This window comes from Xiphophorus hellerii, chromosome 19 (assembly GCF_003331165.1).
Source record: "Xiphophorus hellerii strain 12219 chromosome 19, Xiphophorus_hellerii-4.1, whole genome shotgun sequence".
NCBI classification, from domain to species: Eukaryota; Metazoa; Chordata; class Actinopteri; order Cyprinodontiformes; family Poeciliidae; genus Xiphophorus; species Xiphophorus hellerii.
The window spans coordinates 24,085,965-24,098,111 of record NC_045690.1 but is presented as its reverse complement, the minus strand read 5'-3'; the positions used below and the strand labels follow the sequence as shown (position 1 = coordinate 24,098,111).

At 39.4% G+C, this 12,147-nt stretch overlaps 2 protein-coding genes across 4 annotated transcripts; one reads left to right on the top strand and one right to left on the bottom strand.

The window, feature by feature from the left end:
• Positions 1–5,386, top strand: LOC116709438 (dr1-associated corepressor). 2 transcript variants are annotated; one of them, XR_004336872.1, is made up of 6 exons: positions 1–390; positions 851–923; positions 1,645–1,738; positions 2,220–2,339; positions 3,249–3,364; positions 4,779–5,386. XR_004336872.1 is itself a non-coding variant. In XM_032547956.1 (6 exons), the coding sequence occupies exons 1-6, from the start codon at positions 349–351 to the stop codon at positions 4,803–4,805; spliced, it is 456 nt and encodes a 151-aa protein (XP_032403847.1). In that variant the 5' UTR covers positions 78–348; the 3' UTR covers positions 4,806–5,386. The 2 variants fall into 2 exon arrangements, 1 of the variants encoding a protein (XP_032403847.1); XM_032547956.1 differs by having other exon boundaries at positions 78–390; positions 3,265–3,364.
• Positions 5,387–5,585: 199 nt separating this feature from the next.
• On the bottom strand, positions 5,586–12,081 carry LOC116709437 (activator of 90 kDa heat shock protein ATPase homolog 1-like). Of its 2 annotated transcripts, none has more exons than XM_032547953.1 (9): positions 11,845–12,077; positions 10,526–10,716; positions 9,124–9,206; positions 8,911–9,028; positions 8,663–8,754; positions 8,418–8,546; positions 6,977–7,078; positions 6,800–6,851; positions 5,586–6,371 (listed from the first exon to the last, which is right to left on the bottom strand). In XM_032547953.1, exons 1-9 carry the CDS (start codon positions 11,922–11,924, stop codon positions 6,199–6,201), a joined length of 1,020 nt encoding a protein of 339 aa, XP_032403844.1. In that variant the 5' UTR covers positions 11,925–12,077; the 3' UTR covers positions 5,586–6,198. The 2 variants fall into 2 exon arrangements, with proteins under 2 accessions (XP_032403844.1, XP_032403846.1); XM_032547955.1 differs by having other exon boundaries at positions 6,231–6,371; positions 6,977–7,121; positions 11,845–12,081.
• Between the last annotated feature and the right edge of the window lie 66 nt (positions 12,082–12,147).

The window sequence follows — 12,147 nt, the reverse complement described above, 5'->3', positions numbered from 1 at the left end:
AACAAGAAAATGAACAAGCAATCTAAACATATTGTTTACTTCATACTGCTGCAACAACCACAACAGTAATAATCTGAATAATAATAACTATTATGATTATAATAACTATAATAATTATTATTATTATTTTGTTTTGTTTCCACCTCATGTGTTTTTCATTGTCACCGGGTAGATGTCGTGGTGTTGCCATGGAGCCTCTGGGGGTCAAATGTTGACATCACTTTTTTTTCTTCTTCTTCTTCCTCTCATCACTTTTCTAGCTACTAAAAGTAAACAAATGGATGCTGCAGCACTCTGCTGTAAAAACATGAAAAATGTGACTAAACAGCGGGAATTACAGCGACGAAAATGCCCGGACAGAAGAAAAAATACAACGTGCGGTTCCCTCCGGTGAGTACTGCTCTCTCTGTGTTAAATATCAGCCGTTTAAAGTCAAACAAAACCAGCTAACAGCTAGCTCGCGCAGCATGGAGTAGAGGGGCACGGGTTGTGTTTAAGGACTACCGGATATGTCGGAAATCTTGCTACTATATAGAATCAGACCATGATAAGGCAAAAAACAAAACAAAAAAACAACTGTTTGGGCTTAGACTTAGTTTCGACCGCTATTTATGTGCATTTGTTGTGTATTTTACACAGACGAAATCAACTAGAAAATAGATCCGTGATAAAGTTAGAGTCCAGTGTCGGTCAGTAAACCAGTGGCAGTTGCTATGTAACTTCACATTCACATTAATTTGAACAATTTGACCATAAAATTGTTTTTAGCAGAGCTCCAGCAAACTAACGGTTTGTATGAAGATTGTTCTTTTTTTTTTTTTTTTTCTTAAATCTTTGTTACTGCTTATAGGGTCGCATCAAAAAAATCATGCAGAAGGACACAGAAGTTGGGAGGATAGCGACGGCAGTTCCGGTGATCATCGGTATCCTTCAAGTTGTGGCAAAAATGAAGCAGAAAAGAAAACTGACTCAGTTGTCAGTTTTACTGGTCTTTCAGGTGTCCCTTAACTGAGCATCGGCTTTCAGCTCGTCTAAGCGATGGGAGTTGTAGTCCAAATACGTAAAAAGCTTCCTCACCTGGGTTAGACGTGATACTTTCTCCCTACAGCTTACAAGTTATTGGTTTAACTGGTAAAAAAAAAATTCAAATAAATGACAGACTCAACACAACAAACTGATGCACTGTGTGATAAAAACCCATATTTAAAATCAACCATACTCACTTTAGACATAGTTCCTCACCTATAAAAATAAATTTCATGTTCATTTTAAGTATTTTTTTTTTGAATTTATTTAGTATGTGGTTAATCAATCAAAATTAAACCTACCCTTAAACAAACTTACTCTGCTGTATTTTGCTGACATCACAGCAAAGACATTGGCCAGGCTTTCTTTTTTGCACATCTATTTGCATATTCTTTACTCTCATGTTTTTTTTTTTTTATAAACCTAATTCTTCCTTCACTTTCTGTGGCATCTATTCAGAATGACGTTAAAACTTGATTTGTTCAAATTTTATTTCAAATTAGCCTGAACACAAATGAATGAGCAACATCTCAGACATCTTGAGTTGGGTTAAAAAAAAAAAAGAAAAAAAAAAGATCTCTCCTGTAGAGCTGCGGATTCCTCAGCTGGAACCAACAGCCCGGGCTTTGGAGATGTTCCTGAAGTCTCTGCTGACCAAAACCTGTTTGATTACTCAGGCGAAGTTCAACAACATCGTGTCTGTGGCTCACATGTGAGTATCTCTACATGTTAGGAGTCTATTTCTGTTCATCTTGATGCAACATGGCTTACAGCGAGTGAAAACTCGACGATTAAAATACTACAGACAATCACAGTAAAAATGACCTTTAATACATAAATATTGCGTTTTGGGCATTTTGTGACCTACACAGTCACGGGGAAACTGTTTACTCAACGCCCTCCAACAGGAGGGTGAGCCACACAAAACTGTGACTGAAGAAGATGATTGTTCACAGAACGTTGTCTCTGAAAGAAATCAGAGGAAAGTTGGGTGGAAGGAAAATGGATGGTGGGAACAGGTGGATGGGGATAAACGTAGGTTTTAGAGGACTGTGAAGCTCAGCTCTTTCAAGAGTTTGGGGAAGTTTGGTTTAGATCTGAATTTGTGTGCAGTTGGACAAAAGTGGGCAAACCCCCCCCCCCCCCCCCCCCCCCCAAACATTTATGTTTCTTTTCTTTTCTTTTAAATTTAGGAAGCAGTGCATAGAGTCAGAAAAATTGTTTCATTTTCTCAAAGACCTGGCAGAGGGAGCCACGTCTACAGCAACCCAGAAGGACAACCGAGGCATGAGTATTTGGCCTCCCTTACACGGGTAGGTCAGTTACACTTCTCATGTCTGAAATGGCCGTTTAATTATATACACCCTTTGACCCTTTGTTGACCAACACCAGCTGGTTTGCTGGATCTCACTTGGTGTTGAGGAAGATACAGACTTTTAATGCACAAGTGAACAAGTGACCACATGTTACTGTGTCCTGACCTAAACAAAAACATCATCGATGAAGGATGTGTGGGAACGTTATCACCATGTCATTTCTTCTCCAATTGTAAATCTTTTAAAGGGGCAGTATTGTGTAAAATTGACATTTTTGAGCTTTACATCATGTTATAATGTTATCCCTTCATCAAAAACATACCTGGAGTGTTTCCTTGATTCTTTCATACATGTTTGAGAAATCCTTTCATCTCCACGGCAACCATTCAGCTGTGTAAAATGCCTGGGTCGACCTAGCACCGCCTTCGAGGCGCCGCTCCTCCTCAGAGCTGCAGCTTCCAAGCTTCAGCTTCACAGAGAACCCCTCCCCTGCACGGCTCCTTCAGACTAGCCAGCAGCAATTAGCAACCCAGTCCCTTGTGGGACTGCGCATCTGCTGAGCTCATAAAAGGTACTTCTTCATAATAAAAATGTTATTAAAGGCGGAGCCATGTTGTGGTGACTTTCTGAATGCGGCGCTTCAGAAAGAGCAGGTGTTTTTAAAGAGACAGTGGCTCAATCTCAAGGCATTAAATTACAAAGACAAATTTCTTTTAAGTCATATTCGACACATATAGCATTATGACAACAACTGAAGGCAATATAGTTACTTGATTATGATATAAAATAGCACCATGTGCCTGGAAAATACATAATACTGCCCCTTTAATAGTGTTTCGTGGTCAATGTGGATTTGTAAACAAAGTAACGGATATCTGTTTTCACCGTGAATGTAACATTATGCAGTTTATTGTCTTTTAAGGAACAAAAAGAGCAACATCGCCGCTAAAAACCCATCTGGAGCAGGAGAGGCTGTTCCCCAATGGAGCCACGGCCCACACGAAACCGACTCAGGCTCAAGTGTACGTATCCGGTTACTGAACACACAACGCTCACGCACTCAACCAACAGCTCAGGAGGTGGAATTGGTGTTTGGGGGACACACAGGACCAGTGAAAAGTTTAGATGCGCTCATCACGGGTGTGACTGTCATGTTTAATTTTGGACTTTTAATGCCTCGTTTGAACAGTTCTTCCTCCCGGGTGGAATCGTAGTGCAGCACACGACTTCGGTGAATTCCAAAAGCAAAACTGAGGGGCAGAATTTTAACTTCATAGTGGATTTTTTTTTTTTTTTTTTCTGTGCTCCACCTGGGAGAGCAAATTATAAATCCTCAGATATATTTATAGGTGGGTAGGAAGAGCTAGTTATGACCTTGTTGTTTTAACGTTATGTTTTATCAGCTGAGACGTTTGAAGGTCAAGTGAATTTGAGGTAAACGCCAAATATAGTCTGGAAGTACTTTACCCTATTCTAGCATATGTATTACATAATATAAGTATTGGTTTCATAAAATTTCTATTAGAAACAGATTGATTTGGGAAAGCGTTTCTGCTGCTCAAAATCTGTTGTTTTCTAATTGTATTTGTGTAAATGTTTTAATTTTAGTCGTTCAATTTCCCAAACTTGCACAAAGCTGTCTTGTATTGTCTGGCTGGTGACATCATTGTAAGATATTAAATCAGATTAGTTACTGAAGTAGCCTTTTTTTATGGAATACTTTTTTTACTCTCGAGTAAATTCCTGGACTTTTACTTGAGTGAAAATATGCTGAAGTAGAGCTGCTCTACCCACCTCTGACACCAACTACTGCTAAATGGACAAAAATGTCCCTTTGCATGTTGTATCACATGCTTTTTTGTATCCATCAACAAGCGTCTGGACAAATTCTGCTTTTTTTTTTTCCACCGCCGCTCTCATCGCAAACAGAAGAGGACAGTTAATACGTTTTTCTCCAGCATGGCTTTTTAAGCGTAGCTCACCAATAACTGACAGGGTTGAGGTCATTCCAGAGGCTTACTGTTAGCCTATGTTATTTATTCCTAAACCGGTTTGGATGTGCGTCTGCCCGGTCCAGTTGGGACAGAGTGGCTGCGTCCTCGCCAGGAAACAATAAACTGAAATACATTTGACCATTTCTGACAAGCGGCCCGGTCTCCGCTTGCCCGAAATATCTCTGCGACTTTTCTCGGCGGCTACAAAAAGCGCCAGCTTTCTCCGCGACCTCTGAGAGCTAAGACATACTTACATCAACTATGCTTCATTAAAAGGCCAAAATTAATGATATTCATGCCCATTTTAAGTATTTAACCTTCTTATAGGCACTCTGAATTCATATCCGAGAGTAAATGCACCCTCTGTAGTTATGCTAGGGTATTGCACGTTGGGGGAATTAGTAACTACTCCATCTTTTTTTTCTTTTTTTCTCCCCCCCAGGAGTCGGAGCTCTACATTTGCTTGTAACGTGGACTTCCCAGCAGCACATCATTCCTGTTCACATGTCATTAGGCTTTGCAAAAAAAAAAAAAACCCTAGACAAAAACACTCTGTTCACTACTGGGACACAATAGCCTACATAAATATGGCTGTTTTTGGACAGCAAGAGGGAAGAAAAGGGATTTACACAGCAGTTTGAATCTGTACCAACATGCAAAGCTTTGGTAAAGAACAGAACGTCCATGCAGGACGGATTTCTGCTACAGGGGTTTTTCTTTTTTTTTGTTTTTGTCCATAGATTTGAATACTTAACAGCCTGCACTGTTAAATGTAAGTTTTCTGTTAGGTTTTTCTTTCATCTTTAGCTTGTCTGCAGATTTGAGGTTAGCGTCACGAACTGTTTAACCCCTGTAGCCCTCAAATGATTGATTTTTCACTTTGTTTTGCCGTCTTTGTTGATTACAAGTGCTTCTTTTTTAATAGCAGCCATCGTGGTTTCTATTTTTAAAGCACTTGTAAATATATCTATATATATATATGTTGTTTTTTTTTAATGAAATGTGTAAATAACTCAAGGCAGGAGGTAAATAAAACTAAGCAAGAGCTTACAGCAGTTTGTTTATTCCAAGAAACTATTTCTTTAAACACGGTATTGGTTGAAGTGAAGAATAAATAGAGGAATTCTGTTCTTAGAGCATTTTTTTTACTGCATATTTACATTTTTGAAGCGATATACGGTCCAACATATGCAGCTGTCACCGGCTTTTTTTTTTTTTGGAAAAAAAAAAACAACAAAAAAACAAAAAGCTGACGCTGACAAACATTAGTTTTAATGTTCCAGCTTCAAGTCTCACTGATGCTGGTCCTGTAATGTACATGAACACAATCTCACCAGATGAGGCTGTAATACACACCGTCTGAGCTCACACCCCGCGCCCCCCACAACATTTTTTAAATGAGACATGCATCTTAGTTCAAATCAACTTTACTACAATGACTCAAGATAAAATACATACAAAATAACTTTTTTTTGAAGTGTCCTGGCTTCTTCGCGAACCGAAGCCAACGCCAATTGGAAGTGGTTCACCGGATTCCTCTTTTGTCCGACACGTTTTCTATTCGGCCCCGGAAGGGCGCGGTCCGCCTACGCTCTTTTTCGAGAACCGAGCCGAACACCGGCGCGGGAAAAAAAACTCGAGAATTAAATATTTCCGGCGATTAAAAGCTTTACACGCACGGCGACGGAGTCGTTTGTTTCATTAACTCGTCCTACGAGTGTAAAGCTGTTCTGTGCCAAAAAACAGGGAGAGGGCTGGGGGGGGTGAGGGGACAAATACAAAAAAAAAAAAAAAAACAACCATAAAAAAACCCCCAACAAAACCCAAAAACAAAAAAAACAAGTTATTACAGTACAGCTTCTTCAGAAAAGTCGCGCTCCATAGCCAAAAGTCTGTTTGATAGCTTCAAAGTAGTATCTCTTCCAGCCGCCTTTCGTCTGTTCCTCTTCGCTGTCGGGGACGCCTCTGCACTCCACCTTCAGCTCCGTCTCGCTGCTCCGGTCCAGGAACATCAGGGTGATGGTGGCGTAATGCTCTGTGGTGCAGAGAGGCAATCAGTTTCCAAAATTCAAATATAAAAAACAAAAACAACAACAAAAAAAACCAATTATTTGACAGAAAAACCTGGAATGTGATTAAAATCTTCACAATGTGGGAAAATTTGCATTTTTCAAACCCCCACAAAAGGAAAAAAAAAAAAAAAAAGATTGAATAGACCTTCTGCATAGGGAGTACATTTTTATATACAATGGTTTTTTTTTTAAATATTTGTGGAAACAATATGTAAAACTGTTGCTGTCTTGACAGTGGAATGTGACAGAATCTGTTAAAAATAAAAAAATAATTTAACTCTAAAATAACCAATCAGAGTCAAGGGGAGGACCTTAGCTCTGTCAATCATCCTTGTGTATGAGCTGTTCTTCTCCGTAACATAAAAAATAATATAGAATATAAAGAACCTACCACAGGGCCAGTTGTTAAACCTCCACTTCATTACTATTTTCTCATCAGGTACCTGATGGCAAGAGGATTTGTTGTTAGTCGTCAACCATTTTCTACACGTGTTGTACATTATACCTCAAATAAAACATGAGTTTTCAGTGACGTTTTCATTATCGTTGATGGAAACGTCAGCCTCACCAGCTCCGTGAATTCCCCAAAGACGTTTCCTTCTAGCAGGCGAAACTTTCCACCCCTCTCTCCGTCCACTGTCGCGGGACTGCGTGTGAACGCCTGGACCATCTGCACACCCAAAGATACCACACTGTGACATCCTGGCCTCCAGCTAGATGGAGTAAGAAAAAAATTTATTGTCCACCAAGGTGGACGTTTGTCCACTAACGCACACAGGAATGTTTTTTTTTTTTTCTTTCTTCTTCTTCCCTAAAACGGATTGGCGTTTTCAAAAACTCTCGCGTTCACACAGGACCGTTTTCAGAAATGTTTTCTTTCACACAGAAACACCCAAAATGGCGTGAAAAAATGGCAATTTTTTCTTTTTAACTCCCCCACACCTGTAAGTGGCGCTAAACAAGAAGAATGGAACATGTGCATAAATCCTTCACACAAGATTACCAGTAGACTCAGGGGAGAAGAAAAAAAAAACACAGATGGTGAACAATAACCGAGTGTGGAGTCTTTTGGAGAACTTCTTGCAACTGCTGAAGGCACTACGTGTAATCCACCATTGTTGTTGAGTGTGACATGTTTGTAGTTATAAGTCACTTCATTTCTTTATTTTATTTGAGCAAAAATAAAGACAAAAATTTGACAAAAGAAAAACAAAGGATCAGAATGAAGTAAAACTCGTGTCCCTTCCCTCTCTTAGAAATACAGCTCGTGGAAAATACAGTAATTTAGGCTATATACAACTTTTTTATTTATTTGTTTTTATTATGTTATGCCGTTATTTGTGACACATGTAGGTAGAAATGTTGCAAGAGGCTTTTTCTTTCTTTCCATATACTGAATTTTACATTTCTTTTAAATTGATGTTCTTTTCCCTACAAGCTTTAATTTCCTCCCTGGAAGCTATTCCATATATCTACTCCACAACTTCAACTTGTAATGCACATTTGTTTGACTGTAACATGAGCTCATTGTTTTGTTTTGTTCAATATTCCTCTTAAGGCAGGTTAGAGGTTGGGCTAATACGTCAGTGTTTCCAGAAACTAAGCATTTCTGCTGTCCAAAAATACAGGAAGGTCTTTTTCTCTCAAAAATTTAACAGACATTTTGTTTAGGGATGTGCCGATTCCCTTTTTTCAATTCCGATACAGATATCTGAGGTTTAGTATCGGTCGATACCAATCCAATACAGAAGAATGGTGCTGAATTGACTTAAAACTTTTTTGTTTGTTTGTTTGATTTTTAAAATGTGCTGAATTACAAATTTATTTGCCAACTATCTCACACTTAAATACATATTGTTACAGATACTCGGCAACGCTTTAAAATATTCCTACTTTACAAAGAGGAGAAAAAAAAAAGTGCCTAAAACTTAGTCAGATAAGACAGAATAAGCAGGTGAGCAAACGGACGCGGAACCTGATTTGGTTCAGCAGCAGCAGGACGGACTCACCTCCTGGTTGAGAAAGACTCTGTAGAGTTCAGCTGGCGAGGTGAGAAACGTGTCTCTTATGGTGAATTTACAGGTGGGGATTTTGACACCAGTGTTGACGGGAGCTGCCGTGCTGCTTCCTGAGGAAACCTGACAAAAAAAAACAACCAACAAAACGGCATTCTAATCAGCCTAGCTCTACGTCGCGTCTCGACGCGTGCGCCGGGTTTTAATCCAGAAGCATTCTGCCGTCTTTAAACACAGACCTGAGTTTTGTCCTGCTTGGCTTTGGACTGAGAAGCTGACTGAGGCTTGGCCACGCCGTTAGCGGTGGGCAGGATCATCCCTTGCGTGAATTCTGCAATTTTAAAAACAATAGATGAATAATAAGAAGATAAGACACTTTTTTTTTTTCACTATTATTATTGAAAGAGCCAAAACATTGGTGATTATTAAATCGCTGGTTTTAATTTCTACTCGGGTCGGGAATGGTTTTTCCCTGATCTTTACAGACCTGTTTTCAAAAAGCCCACGTAACTCCCCAGAGCCTCCCGGATTTTCTCCGCTCCTTTAGTTTTCATCAGGTGGACCAGGGGCGTGTCGGGCTCATCCTTGTTCAACGAAATGGAAATCTGAGGAACCGGGTCACAGGGACATGATTCAGTGCGCCGCTCCACCACCACCACCACCACGCAGTCGGGATCATTAAATCATCCGTTCGACTTACATCGAGATCCTCCATGTCATTCTCATCAGACAAGTTTGGAACTTCGATTGAACCTTTGTATTTTACTCCGGTTTTTGACTTTCCTGTAAAAACACACAAAAACCCCCCCCCATCAAATTCAAGTCAGTTTTTGAGTGAAAAGTCACTGGATGTTTGTGGGACTGCTTCAAATAAAATAAGAAACAAAACAAAACTAATAAAAATGTTGTGGATAACATTTTCCCTGTAAGAAGATAAGGGGTGAAACAACTTATCATGATTCATCACAATTAACTATGTTAATCATGATAATCACAATTGCTTGATCAATCATGATCAATCACGATTACCTGAATTAATCATAATTAATTGATTACTGAAATAATCGAAAACTACTTTAGGATGTGATAAATCATTAACTGGAGTATACAAACTTAAAAAAAAGTCATTTGTTGAAAAAAAGAGTAGTGATTACACCAAAACTGTACAAAATATGCATTTTGCATTTAAGATTAAAAACAAATCCCTTTGTCTGAACATCTTTTCTGCCCAGAACTTTAGCTTCACCCGGTTCAGATTAACTGCTATGTTATTACATTGTAGGCATTAAAATGTGTATTTTCTTATTTTAAAAAAAGAAAAGAATTGAATTATTTTGCTGCTCTCATATTTTAATGTATTTTTGATCAAAAGTAGGCTTTAGTGGTTAAAAGAAAAAGCTATAGAATGATCCTTTTTAAAATTCAGATTAATCAAATAATCATCAGAATAATCGATTACTAAAATAATTGTAAGATGTCGATGTTTTATCGTAAACTCCTCCACCCCCTACAAAAAAAAAGTCTAATTCTGCATCTGAACTATTTGCTGAGGGGGGAAGTTAATTGTTAACCATTCTTCAGCTGTGGTCAGGGCCACACAAAATGACTCCAAAGTCCTGTCGTCGCCACAGACACTGCCACCTACTGGTCAGCCGGTGCAAGTCTCTAAAAGGTTCTTCAATCTCCGTGTTTGACCGGCTCGTGTGTTTCTCCGTGTTACCAACAGTCGGTCAGAATTAGGTTTGTAAATCACAGAGTTCATCGACGAGTTGTTCGCTTTGTAAAAGTTTCCCCATGTGAAACTGTTAAGATACGGTTTCACAGAAGAAAAAGAGCTGAATGAGAATGATTAAACATGTGGAAAACTAGGGTAGAAAATAAAATCTATTTTGTGATGCATCAAGAGGCAAAGCTTTTAATTTTTTTTTTTTAAAATACGTGCAACAAAAAAAAAATAATCTCTTCTTATTCCTAAAGAACACTGAGATGTTTTATTTTCGACAGAATAGCAAAGGACAAAGGATGATTCATGTCACTTTAGGTCGACAAACGGAGCAGCTGCTGCGTGTCGCGCTCGGTCCAAACCCGGCTTTTCCACTCACCAGTCCAGGTCGCTTTTAGGTTCCATTCATAGAAGAAAATAAGTTTCCCTTTGCGGTTGTTAATCGAGGCCTCTCCGTCCAACTTGCTGACTTCCGTCACTTCACACGCTCCCTCGTCATCCTCCACGCTCAGCCCAAGCAGCAGAGACTTCAGCTTATCTGAAGACCAGTTTGTTGCATCTCTTTCAGTCCTGAAGATTTAAAAAAAAAAAAAAAGACAAAAAAAAGAGACGACCATGTTGAGCAGACTGCCGTCCTGTAGTCATGATTAGAGGGTAAAAATCTTTTCTCTTGACCTCTGAACATTTTTGCACATTTTGGAAGTCGCATCGGTTTGACTGGCTTTGATGGTAAAAGTATCACATTCCACAGTAACAACTATGATGAATAAAGTGACTATTACGATTGTAAAGTGACTATTACGAGTCTGTTAGCTGGCATTTATTTTAGCCGTAAAAGGGGAGATCGTGCTAAGAGCACCTGTTGAACATTTTAGGGGGATATATTCAACAATTTTAGGAGATTTTGGAGTCGCAGTTTGTCACAATTTAGTGTCGATTGGGGCAAAGGAAATTAAAAATGTAACTTTTACATTTAAAACTACAAGCACGATCTTGGCATCATGTAAAAAAGTCATTTTATGATTTTTTTTGTTTTGTTTTGTTTAGATAAAATAGTCTGAACTTCAGACATTTTTGCTAACACAAAATTTATGAGCCACTTACTAGGAAAGTCTAAGAGCACTCACTGATGTATGGATTTCAAACGCAACGAAAATGAACTGGTTCATAAAAAACAACAATGTGGTTCTCCATAGCGATAAATCACTGGAAGGGACTTCACTAACAGATGAAAGCTAATTATCTATTCGGAGATCAAAAGTGAGGGTAAGCAGTGGGATTCATCTGATTTTTCTTCGAAGTAATAAAAGTAATAAGTAACAACAGCTTGTTTTCCACAAGCTGTGTAGAATTTGCGGTCACGTTGCAGCCTGGAGTTACATTATGAGCACAACCAACATGGTCAAACTGGCTCCGCAGCTACACAGCAATACTGAATGTAACGGCAACAGACACAGCTTTAGCTTTGGTGAACCGCTAACGGGTAGCTACATGTGACGCTAACTTGAACAACGTTAGCAAAAGCTTTACTGCTAACAAAGACGTTTTGCTGTAGTTAATTACGGGATTGATAATCTCTCCTGACCGCAAGAATGTGACACACAAAGCGGTTTGGGAGGAAAAAGCCCCACCGCGAAGCGTGCGGTTAGCATCAGCTTCAAGCTAGCTGGCAGTAAGTGCCCTTTCCTGTCGTCTCACCAGTGCCAATTGTTGACATTCGTCGCGTCGGCTCTCTCCTCAACGATCCAGCGAGGGTCTCCTTCTCCCCACTTCGCCATGTGTGCAGATAAATAATAATAATCACAATAGGAGTTTTGAAAGCGGAGCGGAACGCAGGAGGTCTCGCTGTCTGTCAGTCAGCCGGTGGATGTCTGCTGCACGCTGCTGCTTCTAGAAACCTCTGGCGGTGCTCCTGCGTTTATTCTCCGAACATAGAAAATGCTCGAAACGGAACTTTGTAGAAAGAGGTAAAAAAAAAATGTTCCCCCCCCTTCCTCCACA